We start from the raw sequence: 21,437 nt of genomic DNA on the forward strand, positions 1-21,437 counted from the left end.
AGGATTACTGGAGTACGTTTTACAAGAAAATAATATTTCAGTCTTTGTACTTCACAATTTCATGTTTAATTCAATGTGTTTCCTGTCATTTCTTTGTAATTTTACTAGCAATTTATTGTAGAAAATTGTTTCTACACCAATTGTTTTTTTGTTTTGTTTTTCCCAGTATGTGATGGAATGGGATGCAAAATGCCATCAAAGTCCCTTTAAGACAAGTCAATTCACTTGGCGGCCATCTTTGAACGCCTCTCGGGCATGCAAGTGCAGCTCTTATCTCTTTGAATGGAGAAACATCAAGTTCTCCAAAACTGTTCACCAAGCTTACGATTAAATAAAATATTTAAAATCACCAATGACATCTGAAAACAACTGTCTCATACATTTTGTTTCTAAACGCTCGAATCATGACAAAACCCCCCCGCATTTTTTAGGCTGGACCAAGCTAATGCGCATGCGCGGTCCTAAGTGCGCGTCTAAAAATACTGACAGTTTCTATAGGAACCGGAGCTTGTAACGGTGTCATGAGAAATCGAGTCCCCTCCAGGAATCGGGTCTCCTTTAGCACCCAGGGGGTAATGCCTGATTAAAAGTTGTTGTCGTGATGTCTTGACTAATTATAACCTATTTCACTATGGATGATGTTTATTACATGCACAAACAACATGCTTGAAATATAAAATGAATGCCTATGTATTGCATAACAAAACAAACTGGAAACAGATATTGGAAGCAAAAAACATACCTAATATAATATAAGCTAAGCTAGCAGGCTAATTGGATATACGTTTGCTATGCTAGCACATAAGCTAACTAAAAAACCTATAGCTTCAGTTATATACTAGTATATAAACCGTGTAATTTAAAAGACATTAATTGTCATTATAACGCGTTTTAAACTATATAAACCATAACGTGATTTTGAAGGAATTCTAATCAGGTGCTAAAAATACTACCCATTAAACCAATGGGATCCTAAAGGAGACCCGATTCCTGGGGAGACTCAATTTGCTGACGCAGTGACTTTACTAATCTGCCATTGGCTCTTTTATTTAGAAGGCGGGACTTATTCCGCCATGTTGCGTGTTGCACTTTCTCCCATTCATAAAAATACGAGTGCACCGTCTTTCTGTATATAAAGTATTTGATGTCGTTCAAGTCCAAGGTGTTGATATGTAAATGTGGGCGGTCATATGTTAATGAGCTCATGACATCATAAGATGATTCCAAAAATGATTTCACTTTTCTGCAGTTTAGTTTAAATAAATGTTCTGCGTGGACTAAGAAGCTTTGCGTTGTGAATGTTAGAGTACGTCTACAAACTACATCAGTCTCGATGCTGAATCAATAAAGAGCTATTGACTCTTTTTTTTGCATCACTTTGTGTCTTTCCTGCTGCACCCACCCACAGTACTGACAGCTGAAATGAAGATTTGTGTGCGTGTGTGTGTTGCTGACAGGGCGATATCTCACGCACTCTTACGGGAGTCTTGCCCACTCCTCATGCACGTGAGTGTGGCGTTTGTGAGGGTGTGTGTGTGTGTGTGCTCTAGGGATGTTGGGAAATCTGATGACAGATGTTTTCTCTAAAACAGCTGTTTCTTCGTCTTCTGAAGCAGATATTTTTGTCAAACTGCTGGGCTTCTCCCAGTTCCCATTCACACCTGTCCTGTATCTTTCTCTCAGGTCTGTTTCTTTCTGTCACTGACAGAGAATCAATGTGCACTGCGTTAATGAAGCACGTTTAGTGTCGCCCCTTTTTTGGAACTTGAATCAGTGCATTCACTTGATTTGCATCAGAGTGTCCTCTCAATGCAAGCAACACATTACACTTTGACCTCCATCTGACAGGTACAAGGTTTTAGGTAAATAGAAAGTGCATGGTGGGGTACACTTTTATTCAGCAAGGATGCATCAAATTGATCACAAGTGACAGTAAAGAAAATCATAATGTTACAAAAGGTTCTATTTCAAATAAATGCTGTTCTTTTAAACTTTCTATTCATCAAAGAATCCTGAAAAATCACCTTTTCCAAAAGAATATGAAGCAGCACAACTGTTTTAACACTGATAATAATAAGAAAATTGTATCGAGCAGCAAATTAGCAGCCTATTAGAATGATTTCTGAAGGATCATGTGACACTGAAGACTAGTAATGATGCTGAAAATTCAGCTTTGATCACAGGAATAAATTACGTACTCAAAATACTGTATATTCACATAGAAAATGGCTATTTTAAATTGGAATATAATCACAATATTATTGTTTTTACTGTATTCTTGATCAAAGAAATGCAGCCTTGGTGAGCAGAAGAGACTTATTTAAAAAAAAAAAAAAACTTACTGGCCCCCACATTTTGAATGGTAAGTGTGTATATATATATATATATATATATAGAGAGAGAGAGAGAGAGAGAGAGAGAGAAAGTAAATTAATATCATAGGGAGTAATTTTTTAAGTATCTTTGTTATACATTCGATGTTACTGGTTCAGTATTTCTTCCATTTGGTTTTTGATTTGATTGGCTACACTTTGAAGTTGAGCAGCAATCAATGTGAAAGTTCAAATAATTTGCATAAGGGTTGCATTACAATGCTTGAGATAATGCTGTAGCTTGATGCTTTGCTTCACAGAGTTCAGTGTATTGGGCAACACTGATGTGAATCCTGTGAAAGAATTTTGTCAACTCCAAAAAGGAATCTAAGGAAGTTTATAATGTGTTTGGATCATGAATATGATAGTCAGACGTGTGGGACATTTCACCAGCATTTAAACATAGCAAATAATTAAAATTGTATAGCTTAATCTAATGTTGCACTTGCTGTATGTCTGTTTTTTGTACAGGCACAACTGTAATCTAATGATATTTAATATTGCAGTAAACTTATACAAATGCATATAAACCAGACCAATTAATCCGCTTTACGAATTCTTAGCTATTTCAGAATTTTTATCACCTCAGAAGTTTCTTTCAAATATTTATGCACACTTTAAAAGGGACAGAGAGCGAGATCTCAGAACAGAGCCTGTCTCAGCACATAGGAACAGGCAAATCAATGAAATATAAATGAGTCACACACACATTACACACAACACACTTACCTTATATATCACAAATAATAGAGAAAAAAAAGGGATGAAGGGATTGATGAGAGTTAGAAAGGAGACAGGAAGTGACATGTAGAGAAACATCAACAAACTTAGCAAGACTTCAGCTTTTGAACTCTCAACGTGACGTGTTCTTGATGCAGTACTAGTCATTAATTCACATCACCACTGTAACATGTTCTAGAACTCTTCACTGTTACCTGTACCTCTACTGATCTAAAGCCCAAGTCAGGGTAGACACCATATTGAATTTTACACAAATGAAAATGTCTTTACAATGGCATGTGTTGTAAAGGTCCTCAATCACATGTAATTTCCACACTGTGGGGAGTTTTTGTCTACTGAAAGTCTTTTGGAAAGATGTTTGGTCATTCCTGTCAAAAATTATGGTAACACTTTGGTATGGGGAACACATATTCACTATTAACTATGACTTTTGCCTCAATAAAGTCTTAATTTTCTGCTTATTAATAGTTAGTAAAGTAGTTGCTGTAGCAGTTAAGTTTAGGTATCAGGTAGGATTCAGGGATATATAATATGGTCATGCAGAATAAGGCATTAACAGCCTATATGCAAGCTAATAAGCAACTAGTTTAAATTGAGAATTGTTCCCCATACTAATGTGTTAGCAAAATTATATATGGCACTGACTATTCAAAAACACTCATGTGTTCTTGAACTCTAGATACAGTAAGTAAAAGGGAACAGTCAGAGGTTCTAGAATCTAGACCATGCTACAGTGTTTACGAGTTGTAAGGAACTAAGGTGAGTTCTAGAACACATTACAGCATTTGAGTAGAAGAGAACAATTGGAGATTCTAGAATCTAGAACATGTTACAGTGTTTGAGTTGTGAGTTCTAGAACACATTAGTGTTTATAAGTAGAAGGGAACAGTTGAAGGTTCTAGAATCTACAACCTTACTGTTCCCTTCCACTTATAAACACTGTAATGTGTTTTAGAACATTCCCTCATTCTTGTGAATAATGTGATGTTGTACTTTGAGATCTCTGTTTTCATTTTCTCTTCTCACTATCATGTCTTTCTCACCTTGAAAATCGTCATATATGATGCCTTTTAGCTGGACAGTCTGTTGCCCTCCAGATAGTAAGAACTTCAGAAGAGCTTCGGAGAATGAAAAGTCTGATTTTACATGTTCATCTAGAAACATTGCGATCGAGTCTACGGCAAGCACATCTGCAGCTATCAGCTATCGGTTACGGGAGGGGTGGGTTGTCTAACGCAGAACAGAATCGTTGTGACATTTAACAGGCCCAAAGATTCTCTACCAAGCATGTGTACTACAATATATACAACCTAAAAAGTGTCAGACTACAGAAGCTAACGCAGTTTATTGTATATGTGGGTTATCATGTCTATGCATTCGCAGTTATAAACTTCACTACTCGCAATGCACTCCTACTCTACCTCACAACAAGGATACCTTTTTTATTCTCTTCATCTTTGTCCTCCATTTTTTCTTCTCTCTCCCACTTATGGGTGGGCTTTCCTTCACCCTCTTTTGAGTGTTTGTGTGGCTCTAGATGAGCAAAGATAAAGACTGAGCAATCCACAGATCAAATAATAATGTTTGAATCACTCACAAGGCCACCATGAAGAAAATGGCCACTTATGAATTTATCAGACAGTGACATTTTTACTTGTCAAACTGTGTAATAGTCATCTACAAAATGTTTAAAATGAAATGAGCTTTAATGAAGTCTACAAAATTCAAAGATGTCATTTACCACTCAAGAGACTAAAAACCACTTGCCACTGATTTCTATTGAGTTCTAAATCAATTCTACATTTTATACTACAGGCTGTTTGAGACTACCAGCTGAGCCATACCTTCAACATGTGTGTGTTTATGAGACCCTTCCTCCTCCTCCTCCTCTTCATGTGGCACATGTATTGATGAAATCATCTCTACTTTTGGTTCAGCAGATTCTGATATCGGCCATAAAGACTCCATTACATTTGGGGCAGACTCCTTTATTGGCCTGACAGAGTGCAGCAATGGTGGGATAGATTCTGGTTTTGGCTTAGACTCTGGGTTTGGCAGCACAGATTCATGCGTCGTCTTGACAGACTCTGATATTGGCTCATGAGACTCCACTTTTGGCTCAATGGGTATGTGTCCATGATGTTGTTTATGTATTGACTCATGAAGTTTCACTATTGGCTCATGTGGATTATGCATTGACTCATGAGGATTCACTATTGGCTCATGAGGTTTATGCATTGACTCATGAGGATTCACTATTGGCTCATGAGGTTTATGCATTGACTCATGAGGATTTACTATTGGCTCATGAGGTTTATTCATTGACTCATGAGGTTTATGCATTGACTCATGAGGATTCACTATTGGCTCATGAGGTTTATGCATTGACTCATGAGGATTCACTATTGGCTCATGAGGATTATGCATTGACTCATGAGGTTTATGCATTGACTCATGAGGATTCACTATTGGCTCATGAGGTTTATGCATTGACTCATGAAGTTTATGCATTGACTCATGAGGATTCACTATTGGCTCATGAGGTTTATGCATTGACTCATGAGGATTCACTATTGGCTCATGAGGTTTATGCATTGACTCATGAGGATTCACTACTGGCTCATTAGGTTTATGCATTGACTCATGAGGATTCACTATTGGCTCATGAGGATTCACTATTGGCTCATGAGGTTTATGCATTGACTCATGAGGATTCACTATTGCCACATGAGGTTTATGCATTGACTCATGAGGTTTATGCATTGACTCATGAGGTTTATGCATTGATGCATGAGGATTCACTACTGGCTCATGAGGTTTATGCATTGACTCATGAGGTTTATGCATTGACTCATGAGGATTCACTACTGACTCATGAGGTTTATGCATTGACTCATGTGGATTCACTACTGGCTCATGAGGATTATGCATTGACTCATGAGGTTTATGCATTGACTCATGAGGATTCACTACTGACTCATGAGGTTTATGCATTGACTCATGAGGATTCACTACTGACTCATGAGGTTTATGCATTGACTCATGTGGATTCACTACTGGCTCATGAGGTTTATGCATTGGCTCATGAGGTTTATGCATTGACTCATGAGGATTCACTACTGGCTCATGAGGTTTATGCATTGGCTCATGAGGTTTATGCATTGACTCATGAGGATTCACTACTGGCTCATGAGGTTTATGCATTGACTCATGAGGATTCACTATTGACTCATGAGGTTTATGCATTGACTCATGAGGATTCACTACTGACTCATGAGGTTTATGCATTGACTCATGAGGATTCACTACTGACTCATGAGGTTTATGCATTGACTCATGTGGATTCACTACTGACTCATGAGGTTTATGCATTGACTCATGAGGATTCACTACTGGCTCATGAGGTTTATGCATTGACTCATGAGGATTCACTATTGGCTCATGAGGTTTATGCATTGACTCATGAGGATTCACTATTGGCTCATGAGGTTTATGCATTGACTCATGTGGATTCACTATTGGCTCATGAGGTTTATGCATTGACTCATGAGGATTCACTACTGACTCATGAGGTTTATGCATTGACTCATGTGGATTCACTACTGACTCATGAGGTTTATGTATTGACTCATGAGGATTCACTATTGGCTCATGAGGTTTATGCATTGACTCATGAGGATTCACTATTGGCTCATGAGGTTTATGCATTGACTCATGTGGATTCACTATTGGCTCATGAGGTTTATGCATTGACTCATGAGGATTCACTATTGGCTCATGAGGTTTATGCATTGACTCATGTGGATTCACTATTGGCTCATGAGGTTTATGCATTGACTCATGAGGATTCACTACTGGCTCATGAGGTTTATGCATTGACTCATGAGGATTCACTACTGGCTCATGAGGTTTATGCATTGACTCATGAGGATTCACTATTGGCTCATGAGGTTTATGCATTGACTCGTGAGGATTCACTATTGGCTGATGAGGTTTATGCATTGATGCATGAGGATTCACTATTGGCTGATGAGGTTTATGCATTGACTCGTGAGGATTCACTATTGGCTCATGAGGTTTATGCATTGACTCATGAGGATTCACTATTGGCTCATGAGGTTTATGCATTGACTCATGTGGATTCACTATTGGCTCATGAGGTTTATGCATTGACTCATGAGGATTCACTATTGGCTCATGAGGTTTATGCATTGACTCATGAGGATTCACTACTGGCTCATGAGGTTTATGCATTGACTCATGAGGATTCACTATTGGCTCATGAGGTTTATGCATTGACTCATGAGGATTCACTACTGGCTCATGAGGTTTATGCATTGACTCATGAGGTTTATGCATTGACTCATGAGGATTCACTATTGGCTCATGAGGTTTATGCATTGACTCGTGAGGATTCACTATTGGCTGATGAGGTTTATGCATTGATGCATGAGGATTTACTATTGGCTGATGAGGTTTATGCATTGACTCGTGAGGATTCACTATTGGCTGATGAGGTTTATGCATTGATGCATGAGGATTTACTATTGGCTCATGAGGTTTATGCATTGACTTGTGAGGATTCACTATTGGCTGATGAGGTTTATGCATTGATGCATGAGGATTTACTATTGGCTCATGAGGTTTATGCATTGACTCGTGAGGATTCACTATTGGCTCATGAGTTTTATGTATCGGCTCAAAAAGATTCACTATTGACTCATGCGGTTTCACTATTGGATCATGAGGTTTATACATTGGCTCATGAGGATTCACTTTTGGCTCATGATGTTTATGCATTGGCTGATGAGGTTTTACTATTAGCTCATGAGATTCTGGTAATGGCTCTTTATTTTCCTGTATTGACTCGTGTGATTTCTGTATTGGTTCATGAGATTCTGGTATTGACTCATGAAAATGAGGTTTATACACTGGCTCATGTAATTCCAATATTGGCTTGACAGGCTCTGGAATTGACTCTGCAGATTTCGGCATTGACTCGACAGACTCTGGCTCTGATTCAGCAGGTTCAGGTGCACTGGTGACTAATAAGATGATTCAGAGATTGAAACATACAGCAGATAAACAGTGGAATAAAAAACACATTGAGACACTTCATACCAGTTTCTTCCCTGTGTCTGTTATGCTCCAGAACACTCTCCACTCTCTTTACTTCTTCTTCAATTACTTCATGTTTCCCAGAAGTCTTCTCTTTCTTCTCAGAAATCTCCTCACCCTTCCAAGAATCCTCCACTCGTGGTGCTGTAGGGATTGCTTGGATGCAATCATTCGGATAATCACAATGTTGGTTCATACACACAGACACATACACCATGTTGTGCTCTATAAACAGCCATTGAACGGCCTGCACACTAGCCAGAAACAACAACCTGAACATCAATCATAAGATTTTCACACTATACATTCTATATATCAGTCTCCTCTGTGGTACACTTTTCAGTGTCAACCACAGATTAGGGAAATGTCACTAAAACCACATCCACCACAATACTAGAACTCTTGCTGGACGCCTAACAATACCTTCCACAATCTGTTTCTCAGTTTCTCTGTGGTGTGTCCTCTTTTTTTCAACAGGAATCATGTTTTGTCCTGGATGCTTGGTTTGGGGATTATGTCTGTGAGATGCTGCAGTTTATCAGAAAGAGGGAAATGTCATTTTGGCCTTTCAGGGCTTTTAAAATATGTATCAAACACAGAATGACAAAATATTAATCAATAGCACATCTCAATGAAATAATTGAAATTACGTATTACCTTCTTTTTGTATGTGTTCATTAGACGTGCCTGTATACAGTAATATGATATATCACGATAATAAACAGGCGTGATATTGTTATCGTGGGCACTTCAAAATAAGGTGAATAATTATTTATTATGAATTATTCAGATTTTTAGAATACGTTTTAAGAATACTTTACCCATCAACTGTTTAAAATGCACAAAACCGCTGTATGCTGCATCAAAGGGACACGCGCACTCATATGTAAACGAGCCCAACACGCATGAGCAGTGCATGGTGGAACGAGTGAAGGAGACGCGCTGAATGAAAATGCATATTCACTCTCTGACAGCAGAGGGTGCTGATGGAACAGCAGAAATGCAGCGGTTACCCCGGTAACACTCGTAAACAAAACAGGTGCGCTACCTTTTATTATTTAAATGTTTCAAACAGCCATTCAGATTTTTGTATTCGCAATGGTGTTCATCACAGCACCAAATATTTAAAGACTTAAAGATAATTATTTTCAAATTTAAACATTTTTATATTTTAATCTGGACTACAACATGCCCTAGGTTTTGTTTGCATATGTTCTGATTCTGTTCAGTCACACTTTACAATCTAGCTTCATTAGTTAACATTAGTTAATTCATTAGTTAACATAAACTGACAATGAACAATACTTCTAATTAATCTTAGTTAATGTTAATTTCAACATTTAATAACACATTATTAAAATCAAAAGTTGTAACTGTATTTAATGGTGCTGAGCTAACATGAAAAAACAGTTATTAAACCTTTTATAATATGACAACACTTTTTTTTTGGCAAATTATTTCAATATCGTGATAATACCATATAACGATACCGTATGATAGAATGAATCAGCTGTGCACTGGAGTGCAACTACAGTTTCTGTTCAATTGGTTTTGCTTGTTGTGTCTGAGCTTTATTGATGTGATTCTTAATTTGAATGTAGTTGAACTAAAGTGACTGCCCTATGTGGTTTGCTATGTGGTTGCAAGGGTGTATTCACTACTTTAATACATGAAAAGTGGCATATGACATTAAACAGACAAACCAAACTGCAATTAATCTCGAACGACAGATTGGTGTTGTTTGAGGTACACAAACGCTCCTGCATGTACACAACGACCATGCTGTAATTTCATCAACACACGTACGCGTTATGCTACTGGGAATCTCAAAGTTCTCCACCTTTATTAAATCCATCCGAGGAGCTGCTCTGTCTCACGTCTCAGCTGAGTGGTTTATTCTTCCCTCTCTTTTTTCACGCCAGCTTGACGTTTTCTGATCTGAGCTCAAGCTGGAGTTCTCGTTCACTCGTTAAACGTCATGCAGTATTCATTCCTCGGGTGCGTATGTGCGCTTCGATCAATGAGTGTGTATGTGTGCGGTGGTTCTTTGTTATATATATTCACAGGCTGCCCTAATCCGCTTTGTGCTGAAAGATGCAAAGTCACTCTATATTTTGACAGAGGAAAACACTGTCTAATTGAGCATTGATTTCCCACAGTGCACATGCTTTGGAGCCGTTACCCACAATCCTCTAGGGGTACGTTTGAGTAGATGACTTACTGGCAGCAAAGTCGCTGAGCTCTTGGCTTGGCTACAATGCTCTGACTGCCAAAACAAGTCTTTGAAAGATGCTTCTATAGCATACTAGTAACACTAGCACACACACACACTAAACTAGTGCCCTTACCTTTGCTCTCTATATGTCTGTGAACAGGCCCCTCCTCCAGGGGTGTGGCTTTGTGGGGTGTGTCCTCTGTGAGAATATGAGAAGGGGGTGGTGTGACAGGGGGCAGGGCTTCTGTGGGGGAATTAGGGTCTATTTTAGCTGGTGGGAAGTGGTTTGCAGTATCTACGTGCACTGGAGGAGCATCTAATGGGATTTGAGGGAGAGTGTAATAGAAACGGGTTAGAGAAACCAGAGTCAGCATGGAATACGCGCACACATACAAAGTGCTGAGCTTAACAAAACCTCTTGCATTTTAAATCTTGTAGTTTGGTTCTTGCAGTTGCTTTCAATGCACATGGGGGGCGCCAGTGTCAAGTAGAATCCCATTCTGCACTGCAGAGGCAGAATTCATTCCATGTTCAAATGGTGTAGTAAAATATTCAGAATGGAATACTAGCATACTGCTTACTCTGCAGTGTATACTGACCAGGGTTGTGCAAAATTCAGAACTGAATGATCAACTGTAAAACCGAACAGTGAAATTAATTAAAAGAAATGAGTTCGTTTCACTCAAATAATAATGAAAGTTCATTGTACTTAACAGAAAAAAGTTGTGTGAACTCAACATTTGATTGTAGTAAACTTATTGAGTTTTACAGTGCTCCTGTTCTGTCATCATTGCTTTGTACCAATGTTAGTTTTTGCTTAGTCTTATGTAACTTTATTACTTTGAGTTTGATGAACTTAAACCATTTAAAGCAGTTGGTTTCCTCAAACCATTTAAACTCTATAGTTGTTAAGACAAACTGAATGAGTGGAATAAACTTAAAATCTTTAAATTGAGTTTACTCTAATGATTGACTAAACCAACACTAATATATAAGTGAATTTAACTTAATGTATATGAGTTTACAGTACTCATACTTATTGGTTTTAAAACTTAAAGTGGTGGTTGATTATGATTTCACTTTTTTAACTTTAGTTAGTGTGTAATGTTGCTGTTTGAGCATAAACAACATCTGCAAAGTTACAGCGCTCAAAGTTCAATGCAAAGGGAGATATTTTAATTTTCAAATCTCTTTTTAAGGACTACCATGTTGGGCTGCTTTAGAGAAGAGGAAGAGTTGTTGTAGTAGAGTGTTGTTGCCATGCCGTCATTTTATGCCGGACTGCTTCACAAACGAGGGTCAATTCAACACTGGATTTGCACAAAAGATTAACATGACGACACATGCTAGTCAATGAGTTGAATCAACTCCACAGCAACTACATAAATTTATCCACTAACCATTCAGAAACGTCCGGTTTCATTCTAAAAGTTGTAACTTCTTCCTGAGTCTCTCCATCAGTGTCGACTCCGGTTTGAACAATGTAAGGCTGAACACCGTTACTGACAATCCTCATTTTGGCTGCGTGAGATTCTCTAGCTTTGTTGTTGTTGAGCAACCGAAGCAGCAAGCTGTTAAAGCTCTGCCCTCTTCTGGAAAGGGGGCCGGGAGCAGCAGCTCATTTGCATTTAAAGGGACACACACAAAAACGGCGTGTTTTTGCTCACACCCAAATAGGGGCAAATTCGACAAGCTATAATAAATGATTTGTATTTTGAGCTGAAACTTCACAGACGCATTTTGGGGACATCAGAGAGTCGGGTTTTACAGGAACAGGAATTTACTGAATTGCAATTAAAAGTAATACAACACATGTTCAATCTGCTAAAAGAAGTGTTCCATTTTCTCCATTTACATTTATTGTCTGTCTGTCCATAAGGCCTATAAATCTTCAAACTTAAAGGCTTTTAAAACCTTTTTTTTTTTTTTTCCAAAATTTTTGAACCTCTTTTAAACAATTTTTAAAAACATTCCAAGTTTGTCTTTGCTTTTCTTGCGATTGAAATCACTTTAAAATTTGAATTGCAATTCATTCTGTTCGCTACATCAAATCAAATTCAAAAACTGAATTGGAATTTAAAAGTAATTTTCAGTTCAGTTCTGAATGGTGCACAACCCTGATATTGCCAACTATTTTTTTTTTAAATGTGATGCAGTATGTAACAAAATTTTAAAACAATCAATTTGTTATTGTGTTAAATCAACACGTGCCATTTAATTCTCATAAATACTAGGGCTGGGACAATAAATCGATTCATCTCAATTTGTGGATCGATTCTGTGATTTTACAAATGCATCGTGATTCTCTTTTGAATTGATTCTGAGCTTAGTTTTTAACAGCAGACGGCGTATAGGCTATTTTTTAACCGCACACTCAAATGCTCACAAAGAAGAGCGCTCGTGCGTTCGCCTGAGTCTGAGAATGTACTTGCACCTCAGAATTTTATAGAAGTTTTAAGTGGTGTGTAAGGAATTGGAAGCAAGCAGAGTATGTCTGTTTCTAAAGCACACAGTGCCATCTGCTGTTAAAAATTGAGCTCAGAATCAATTTGAGAGAGAATCGCAATACATTCGGAAAACATCAGAATCAATCCAGAATCATTTCTTGATTTATTGCAACGATTTATTGTCCCAGCCCTAATAAATACAGTGATTTATTTCAGATAACTGTCTTCATGTTTGCCAGTCCAATGCAACAAGTCAAGAAAGAGACGGACTTGTGGTTGATATTGCATGTGCATACTGCAGAATCCAGTGCGTCATTGGTTTATCTGACCAGAGCACATTTGTAATAGTAAGGTCTTAAGTGAGATGCTGTTAGATTGTGAAGCTGCGGTTTAATGCAGATTGTCAGTATGCATGTGTTTGTGCATGTGTGTTTGTGCGCGTGTGCGCTTATGGAGTTGCAGATGGTGCTCTGTTGGATTAAGGCACATTACATCATCATTAAGCTCTGCTAGTAAGGCAGCAACTAGTGTAGTCTATGTATATTACTCTAGATATGTTATATTCAGGGCTTACTCGGTTTCTTTTTTTATCAGATCTCCTACCTCATATATATGTTTCATAAAACAATCAAGAGTAATAATTGTTTTCATTTGGATTGCACTGTGAAAAGTAGCAGTAGCATTTGTTTTAAATGCGTTTTAAATGTCATGCCACATATGCACATGAATGCAAGGTGGCTGAGCTGAAAAGTTACCCTAATTCACGGTTGTTTTTAGAAGAATTATTATTATTTGTACTCTCAAGTTATATTTCTAGATCTGAATCTCTACAGTCTATGCAGATGCTATGCATAATTTCTAGCTTTTTTCCCTCTTTAAGCCAGGTAACTACGGGAGCCTTTGAGGGTCACTCTGTCCCACCTGTGTTCAAATCTGGCAATTCTGTTATAGCTGTAGTGAAATCTTCAGCTGAAGTGTCAGTCACTGTTGGCATTAAAGATGAACAATAGCAAATTAATAAGCACTTGAAAACAACACCTGCAGGCCTTTAACTGAAACTACAGTAACAGGAGAACAGTGATACATTTTTTTGTTTAGAATTCTTTGATGAATACGTTTAAAAGAGCAGCATTTAATTAAAACAGAACCTTTTGTAACATTAAAAATGTCTTTACTGTCATTTTTGATTAATTTTATGCATCCTTGCTGAATAAAAGAAATAAAAACATAATACTGACCCCACACTTTTGAACAGTATAGTATACAAAACAAATACTGACTGATTTATTTCCAAGATGTTTGACTCCTTAATGCATTTCATTCACCTAAATTAACGTTTATTTGAATTATGCTAATTTTCCTAAATGAAAGAGAATGTTTATCATTTATTTACTGTCTTCCTGTCATTTCCTGTGGTGTTTGTGTGTATTGGTTTGTTCTGCGTCTTGTGGCTATTTGCTCAACTGACCAACCAGCACCCAGAGGATCAGACTCGCCGCTCTGACCTCGTAATCCCTGTCTGAACACACACACACTGACCGTATAATCCCTGTGTGTGTGTGTGTGTGCAGAAGGACATTCATCCCACACGCATTAATACGAACACACACACTGGCCTACATGTCATCTCCCCACCTTCTTGCACATTTGAGCGTGTGTGTTTGTGTTAGTGTGGTGTGTGCATGTTATTTGCTTGTGTGTGTGTGTTGTTCCCCCTGTGTGGGAGACCTGTAGACCTTTAGACTACAGGGGAGAGAAAACACAGACATGATCTATGAGTTTGATTTCTCTAGGCCATATGCTACACACACACACACACAACCCAAAAAGAGCCATGTGTAGTTTGCCTTACACACAAACAAACACTCTGTCTGTTATGCTGCTTCCGTGACATCACAGTCAATTTAAAGGGATAGTTCACATAAAAATGTAAATTTTTTCCCATGATTTACTCACCCTCAAGCCATCCTAGGTGTTTATGACTTTCTTCTTTCAGACAAACACAATCAGAGTTATATTTAAAAATATCCTGGCTCTTTCAAGCTTTATAATGTGAGTGAATGACACTCACGAAAAAAAAGTGCATCCATCCATCATAAAAGTAATCCATACGACTCCAGGCGGTTAATAAAGGCCTTCTGAAGCGAAGCAATGGGTTTTTCTAAGAAAAATATCCATATATAAAACTTTATAAACTAAAATAACTAGCTTCTGGCAGACGACCGTACACATCGAGTTACGGCAGAAGCGTAACACTGGACCCTGACGCATGACGTAATGATGAACGCGGGAGCGCAGAGGATGGAGCAAAACAAAACACCTGTCACGAATTAGAAGTCTAATATGAGAATTTTTAAAGAGAAATGTCAGAGGAGCTTGAGTTTGTCACCTAGCCCTATTTGTTTGAACCGAGAGGGTCGTCTAAGCTTATGCTACTGTGTCATACATCGCGTCACGGGTTACTCTTGTGGCGCAAGTCAACTTGCACAGTATGTGTATAGTCGTCTGCTGGAAGCTAGTTATTATAGTTTATAAAGTTATAAATATGAATATTTTTCTTACAAAAACCCATTGCTTCGCTTCAGAAGGCCTTTATTAACCCCCTGGAGTCGTATGGATTACTTTTATGATGGATGGATGCGCTTTTTCGGGCTTCAAAATCGTAAGTGCCATTCACTACCATTATAAAGGTTGGAGGAGCCAGAATATTTTTAAAAATAACTCAGATTGTGTCTGAAAGAAGATAGTCATATACACCTAGGATGGCTTAACGGTGAGTAAATCATGGGATAATTTTCAATTTAGGGTGAACTATCCCTTTAAGAGAGTCAGGACTGCATTCTAAATTCTAATGTGGCTCCAGTGACATCATTTCCTGTTGATTCCCACAGTTAATTTTCTTGAATGGCCGCTCAGATGCACCAGCATCATGTCACTGGAAGGCAGTTTAAAGCTTTACGACGTTACACAATTGCTCTTAAATTCCTGACATCACACAGTCCCGGGCTCCACTTCCACTAAGTGCTTTTCCACAGGAACACAGACCGTTTTAAAATTAGACTATGACTACGGCGACAGGATCTACTCAGCTTCATTTAAACATGCTCCACCACAACGCATAAAGTCAAGCGAGTTTGAGAAAAGTTTCTGACAGAGTTAAACCACATGTGTTTTGTAAACCGTTCTGCAGTTATAAGTGCTTAGAGATCTGCCTCCACCTTCATGTAGCTACACCCAGGGTCTAACACTCGCTAAGCAGCAATTGACCAGTTAATCACTATTTTTAAGACTTTAAACAGCAACTGGCATGGGATGGGCTGCTTCAGCTGATAAAGGGATAGTTCATTAACCTCTTTTTGTGAAATAACAATGGTCATCTAATCTAAAAGTTAAAGTCATGGAGGAAATCAATTGTAGAGGTATCCTTTAGAAACATTTCCTCATGGTAACCACAGTTCCTGTGAAAATATCATATTTAATATAATTATTGTTACTGTAAAACCAGTTTAAATGAATACAGGAAGTTTTCTTTTTGTTTTCTGTAATTTTCTGTAAATGTCCTTTTTTTACCTCTTACTGCATGACAACAGTTGTCTCATTTGTGCTTATTTTTTACTGTAAAGAATATAATAAATATATATAATATATAAAAATAATAAAATGATCATTTGAAAATATTAAGCTTTTAAATATTAAACTATTAAAAATAGTTAATATGCTTAATTAAGCTTTAAAAAAAATAATAGAATATAAATAATGTATAATATAATAATTTCCATGTTTTTATAGAATTATTTATATATTTTTATGGTATTTTTTTAAATATTTTAAATTAGCCTTTATTTTTATATTTTCAGTTTTCATTCTGATTTTAGTTTTAGTAATTTTGTTATGTGCTTTTTTAATTTCTATTAGTTTTATTTTTCAAATATTTCTGATTTTAGTTTTAGTAATTTTAGTCCCTTTGAAACTAACTGAAATAAAAATAAAAAAGTGTAAGCAGAAGTTTTTCAACTAATATTTTATTTGATTTCATTTTTATTTCAGTTAACGAAAACTTTTTTTATTTTGATTGATGATTTTCTAATAGTTAATAGTTAACTACAACAACACCAACTTACCACAGTGTTATTGTTATAACAATAACTCCAGTAAATATAGTATTTGATATTTTAAACATGGTATTTTAGTGGGAACTATGGTTACCATGGTGAATTTCTGCAGGGGTGTGTCTGGGAGCGAACCACCAGCTGTACTGTTGTTTTCTGGGAAATCCCTTTTTAGATGTTGGCTGAGATTCTGTACTTGTGTGTGTGTGTGTTTAGTTCATGTGATGATGTAGGCGTGTCCTCAGAGCGAATCTCTAGTTTCTCATATTCTCTTTGAACCCTCAAGGAATCACGTCATCTTTCCTGCTTCTCTATGTTCCTTCCTCTGCGTCTCCCTTTATCTTTCTTTCTCCTGCTCTCTGATGTTAGGCTGAATTGCGGCTAGATTTGGTGGTTTGACGATGATGAAAGCTATGGGACGGGCGGCCCATGAAAAATGAAGAAGACATAACGAGGGATGGAGCACAGAGACAATGAAGAAAGAGAGAGGGAGGGATGACTGACATATCAGAGAGAGAAAGAGAGGATGAAAGACTCGTCCTCTCGATTCTTGAGGGTTCTGTACTTACTGGAACCAGAAGAAGAGCCAGCCAGAGCCTGAGAACCTGAGAGAGAGAGAGAGAGAGAGAGAGAGAGAAAGTGTGTGTCAGTTGCTTTGTTCTAAAACCTACTGAGTTGCTTTCTACATAGACAGCTTCCTTCTAAGACAGCATCCGAACTGAAATGGAACATCATGAGTGACTGATTTGGAACATTCTGCATCAGAGACACTGCAAGACGTAAATAACATCCAAGCTTGATCTATTATCTAAATGTAAAAGAACAGCAGAGTCCACAACACAACTATAACAATAACGGCACAGAGGAACGATATCGTCGGAACAATTCAGAACAATTTTGTCCTGCCGATGAATCATATAAACATTATCAGCCAATCAGAATCCATCCTGCTTTAAAGCGACAAACAAGACAACAAAACTGCAGTGCACGCATAGAATAAGAACGATATCGTCTGCTGATTTGGACGCTAATATAGTTATGGTTATAGTAATCTTTATAGTTACTGTTCTTGGTGTGAACAGGCCTTTAGTGTCATATCATAGTACAAAAATGTAAATCTCACAATTCTGACTTTATACCACAGTTCTCACTTTATAACTCGCAGTTCTGACTTTATATCTTGAAATTCTGACTTTATAATTCGCAATTCTGACTTTATAATTCGCAATTCTGACTTTATATCTCGCAATTCTGACTTTATATCTCACAATTTTGACTTTATAACTCACAATTCTGACTTTATAACTCACAATTCTGACTTTATAATTCGCAATTCTGACTTTATATCTCGCAATTCTGACTTTATAACTCGCAATTCTGACTTTATATCTCACAATTCTGACTTTATAACTCGCAATTTTGACTTTATAACTCACAATTCTGACTTTATAACACAATTCTGACTTTATAACTCGCAATTCTGATTTTATAACGAAATTCTCACTTTATATCTCGCAATTCTGACTTTATAACTCGCAATTCTGACTTTATAACGAAATTCTCACTTTATATCAGGCAGTTCTGACTTTATACCTCGTAATTGTGAGTTTATATCTTGCAACTGCGAGAAAAAAGTCAGAATTGTGAGATACAAAGTCGCAAATACCTTTTTTATGTCATGACGGAAACAAGCTTCCATATGTTCCCCATGTACGTACTATGTACTTATTTTAGTAATTACAATAAATGGGTAATAACTATGTACTAACCCTAAACCTAACCTTAACTCATGTAGTTACCATCACCCAGTACTTTCTTAGGTAAGTACATTGTAAGTACATGTAAGTGCGCATACTGTAAAATAAATTGCAACCAAAAAATGTGGACAAATGCTGCATAATTAAGTCTTTAGATGCTATCTAGGCAGGCAGCTCACTAGGTTTTGGAACAGAGCTAGTGTTTCTTGTTCAGACAGTGATTAGTGCAGATTTGGGACGCTTTCTCCACAGAGGAACCTGTGCGTGTGTGTTTCTTGTGGAGCGCATTTGGGAACATTTTGTAGGCTGGGAAGGCAGTATGGCGGTGTGCGTCTGCGCTCTTCTCTTCTCTGTTCTCTGGGAATTGGGCCGCCACACCAGCAGTCTTGATCTTACTGTGAGCTGACAGGTCTGTGAAGTCTAAAAGGCTCTGCAGCGCTCGGGTGTGTAAGGGAAGTGAGTTGAGATCTGCAGTCTGCTGAATTCATCTGTGTGTGTGTGTGTTTGTGTGTGTGTGTGATGCCCTAGATTATTATTTTATCATGCGTGCTGCTGGTAAAATGGAGGGATGTTGTGTTCTAAAGGATCTCCCTTTGGATACTGTACAGAAGGGAGGAAAAATAAAATTTGTTTTCATTTTCACTTTATCTCTTTTCGCTGTGTCCTTATCTTCCTTTTTTCTTTGTCTTGCTTTTGTTTTATCTCTCATTTCAGTCCCTACTGATCGTTTTGTCCACATTTTCTGGGATAAATCAGATCCAGGCCGGTGGATAACCGTCCGTCTGGTTTCTCTGTGTGTGTCGGAGTGTAAAGATCCCTGAAGCTCAGAGGAATTCTGGTCGAGGAATTCTGAACCCAGAAAATAATGAGCAAATTTCAGTTTGACGGGCTTAGATATGCGAGACCTGTAGTGTAGGATGATTTTGGAGATAATTAATTCCCTTTTATAGTAGAATAGAATATTATAAAATGGACTGATCTGGCTCAAATCTGATTATTGTGAGTGCCTGAAATTGATTTTCAAGAAATTTTTATTCACAACAGAAACTAGCAACCAGGAACAACCTTTAACGAGTGTTTTGTCTTTAATTGTAAGTTTGTCTGTGTGGTTAAGAACAGTATCTATATTGTTGCATTTGGCCGGGTGTGTATTTTACTCACACGTGTTGGGGGATCCGTTCGGTGTTGGTAAATAAGATCCTGATTTCCAGGTCTTGGCTTTGTATCCTTTTTTGCAGCGCTGGCAGTCCTGTCCGGTCGTGTTGTGTTCACATTGACACTGTAAGTTGCCGTCCACATACACACACTGAGATGCGTGGAGATTACACTTGCACCTGAATGACAGAAAGATGGAGAGACATTATTAGACATTTATTGCATTTTTTTTCATGCTTTTTACATGCCATTGCTTTAGCTGTACTGTATTACAGACCTGCCAATACAGCAAATCTGATGAATTTGATGTGCATTTGAATGTGAATTTAAATTTTACAGGGGACCTATAATGTCCCTTTTCACAAGATGTAATATAAGTCTCTGGTGTCCCCAGAATGTGTCTGTGAAGTTTCAGCTCAAAATCCCCCACAGATCATTTATTATAGCTTGTCAAATTTGCCCCTATTTGGGTGTGAGCAAAAACACGCCGTTTTTGTGTGTGTCCCTTTAAATTCAAATGAGCTTCAGCTTTCCAGAAGAGGGCGGAGCTTTAACATCTCACGCTTCGGTTGCTCAACAACAACAAAGCTGGAGAATCTCACGCAGCCAAAATGAGGATTGTCAGTAACGGTGTTCAGCCTTACATTGTTCAAACCGGAGTCGACACTGATGGAGAGACTCAGGAAGAAGTTACAACTTTTAGAATGAAACTGGACGTTTCTGAATGGTTAGTGGATAAATTTATGTAGTTGCTGTGGAGTTGATTCAACTCATCGACTAGCATGTGCCGTCATGTTAATCTTTTGTGCAAATCCAGCATTGAATTGACCCTCGTTTGTGAGTAAACAATATTTGATATTTTAGTTTTTATTAACAATAATGACACTGGTTAATGTGAATGTGAATTTGATTTAAATTGTAATGTCAAAATTTTGAATTTGAATGTGAACATAAATGTGAATTTTTATATTAATGTGCATGTAAATTTGCATCTGAATTTCATTCTGCATAGCTTATTTTCCACACCATTTCAAGGAAAAAGGCAGGATAGAAGTATTTGAGACAGTTTGACATTGTGGTTTTTAATGATTTAATGTGCCAAAGTCATTAAGAAATGAATGAATACGGTATGAAGGCCAGTAAAGCATTTCAAACCTCCTCTATAAGTTGCACTCAAGCAGGGCCGAGTGCTTTCAGAGATATAAATTACAGGTGTGAGTGTGTGTTGGCAGGTGGAAATGCATAAAGAGGAATGAACACAGGTGTGCTGCTGTAGATTGGGCCCAGTAAAGCAGAAATGAGCGTTTGTGTAAGACCAAATGGCCCTGATCCTAAATGAGACTTTTCCACCTGAGCAGCACAGTGTGTGTGTGTGTGTGTGTGTGTGTGTGTGTGTGTTACTGTCGAGCTTCAATCCAGTTTGTTCCGCTGGAGTGAACAAGGATCCATCAGCATCAAATATTCACAACATCATCCTGTACCTTGAGCCAACCCTCATCTATCTCTCTCACACTCTTTTTTTC

At 37.7% G+C, this 21,437-nt stretch overlaps 1 protein-coding gene across 4 annotated transcripts in view; it reads right to left on the bottom strand.

The window, feature by feature from the left end:
• ntng2b (netrin g2b) overlaps positions 1 to 21,437 on the bottom strand; it is an 80,154-nt gene that overhangs the window by 10,998 nt on the left and 47,719 nt on the right. For all 4 annotated transcript variants that reach the window (XM_051878043.1, XM_051878044.1, XM_051878046.1 and 1 more), the window contains exons 4-5: positions 19,921 to 20,093; positions 17,572 to 17,607 (exon numbers count right to left, since the gene is read on the bottom strand). In XM_051878043.1, the coding sequence (XP_051734003.1) occupies positions 17,572 to 17,607; positions 19,921 to 20,093 (209 nt within the window). The remainder of the gene's footprint in view (positions 1 to 17,571; positions 17,608 to 19,920; positions 20,094 to 21,437) is intronic.

The sequence above is a fragment of the Ctenopharyngodon idella genome, chromosome 21 (assembly GCF_019924925.1).
Source record: "Ctenopharyngodon idella isolate HZGC_01 chromosome 21, HZGC01, whole genome shotgun sequence".
In the NCBI taxonomy this organism is placed as follows: domain Eukaryota; kingdom Metazoa; phylum Chordata; class Actinopteri; order Cypriniformes; family Xenocyprididae; genus Ctenopharyngodon; species Ctenopharyngodon idella.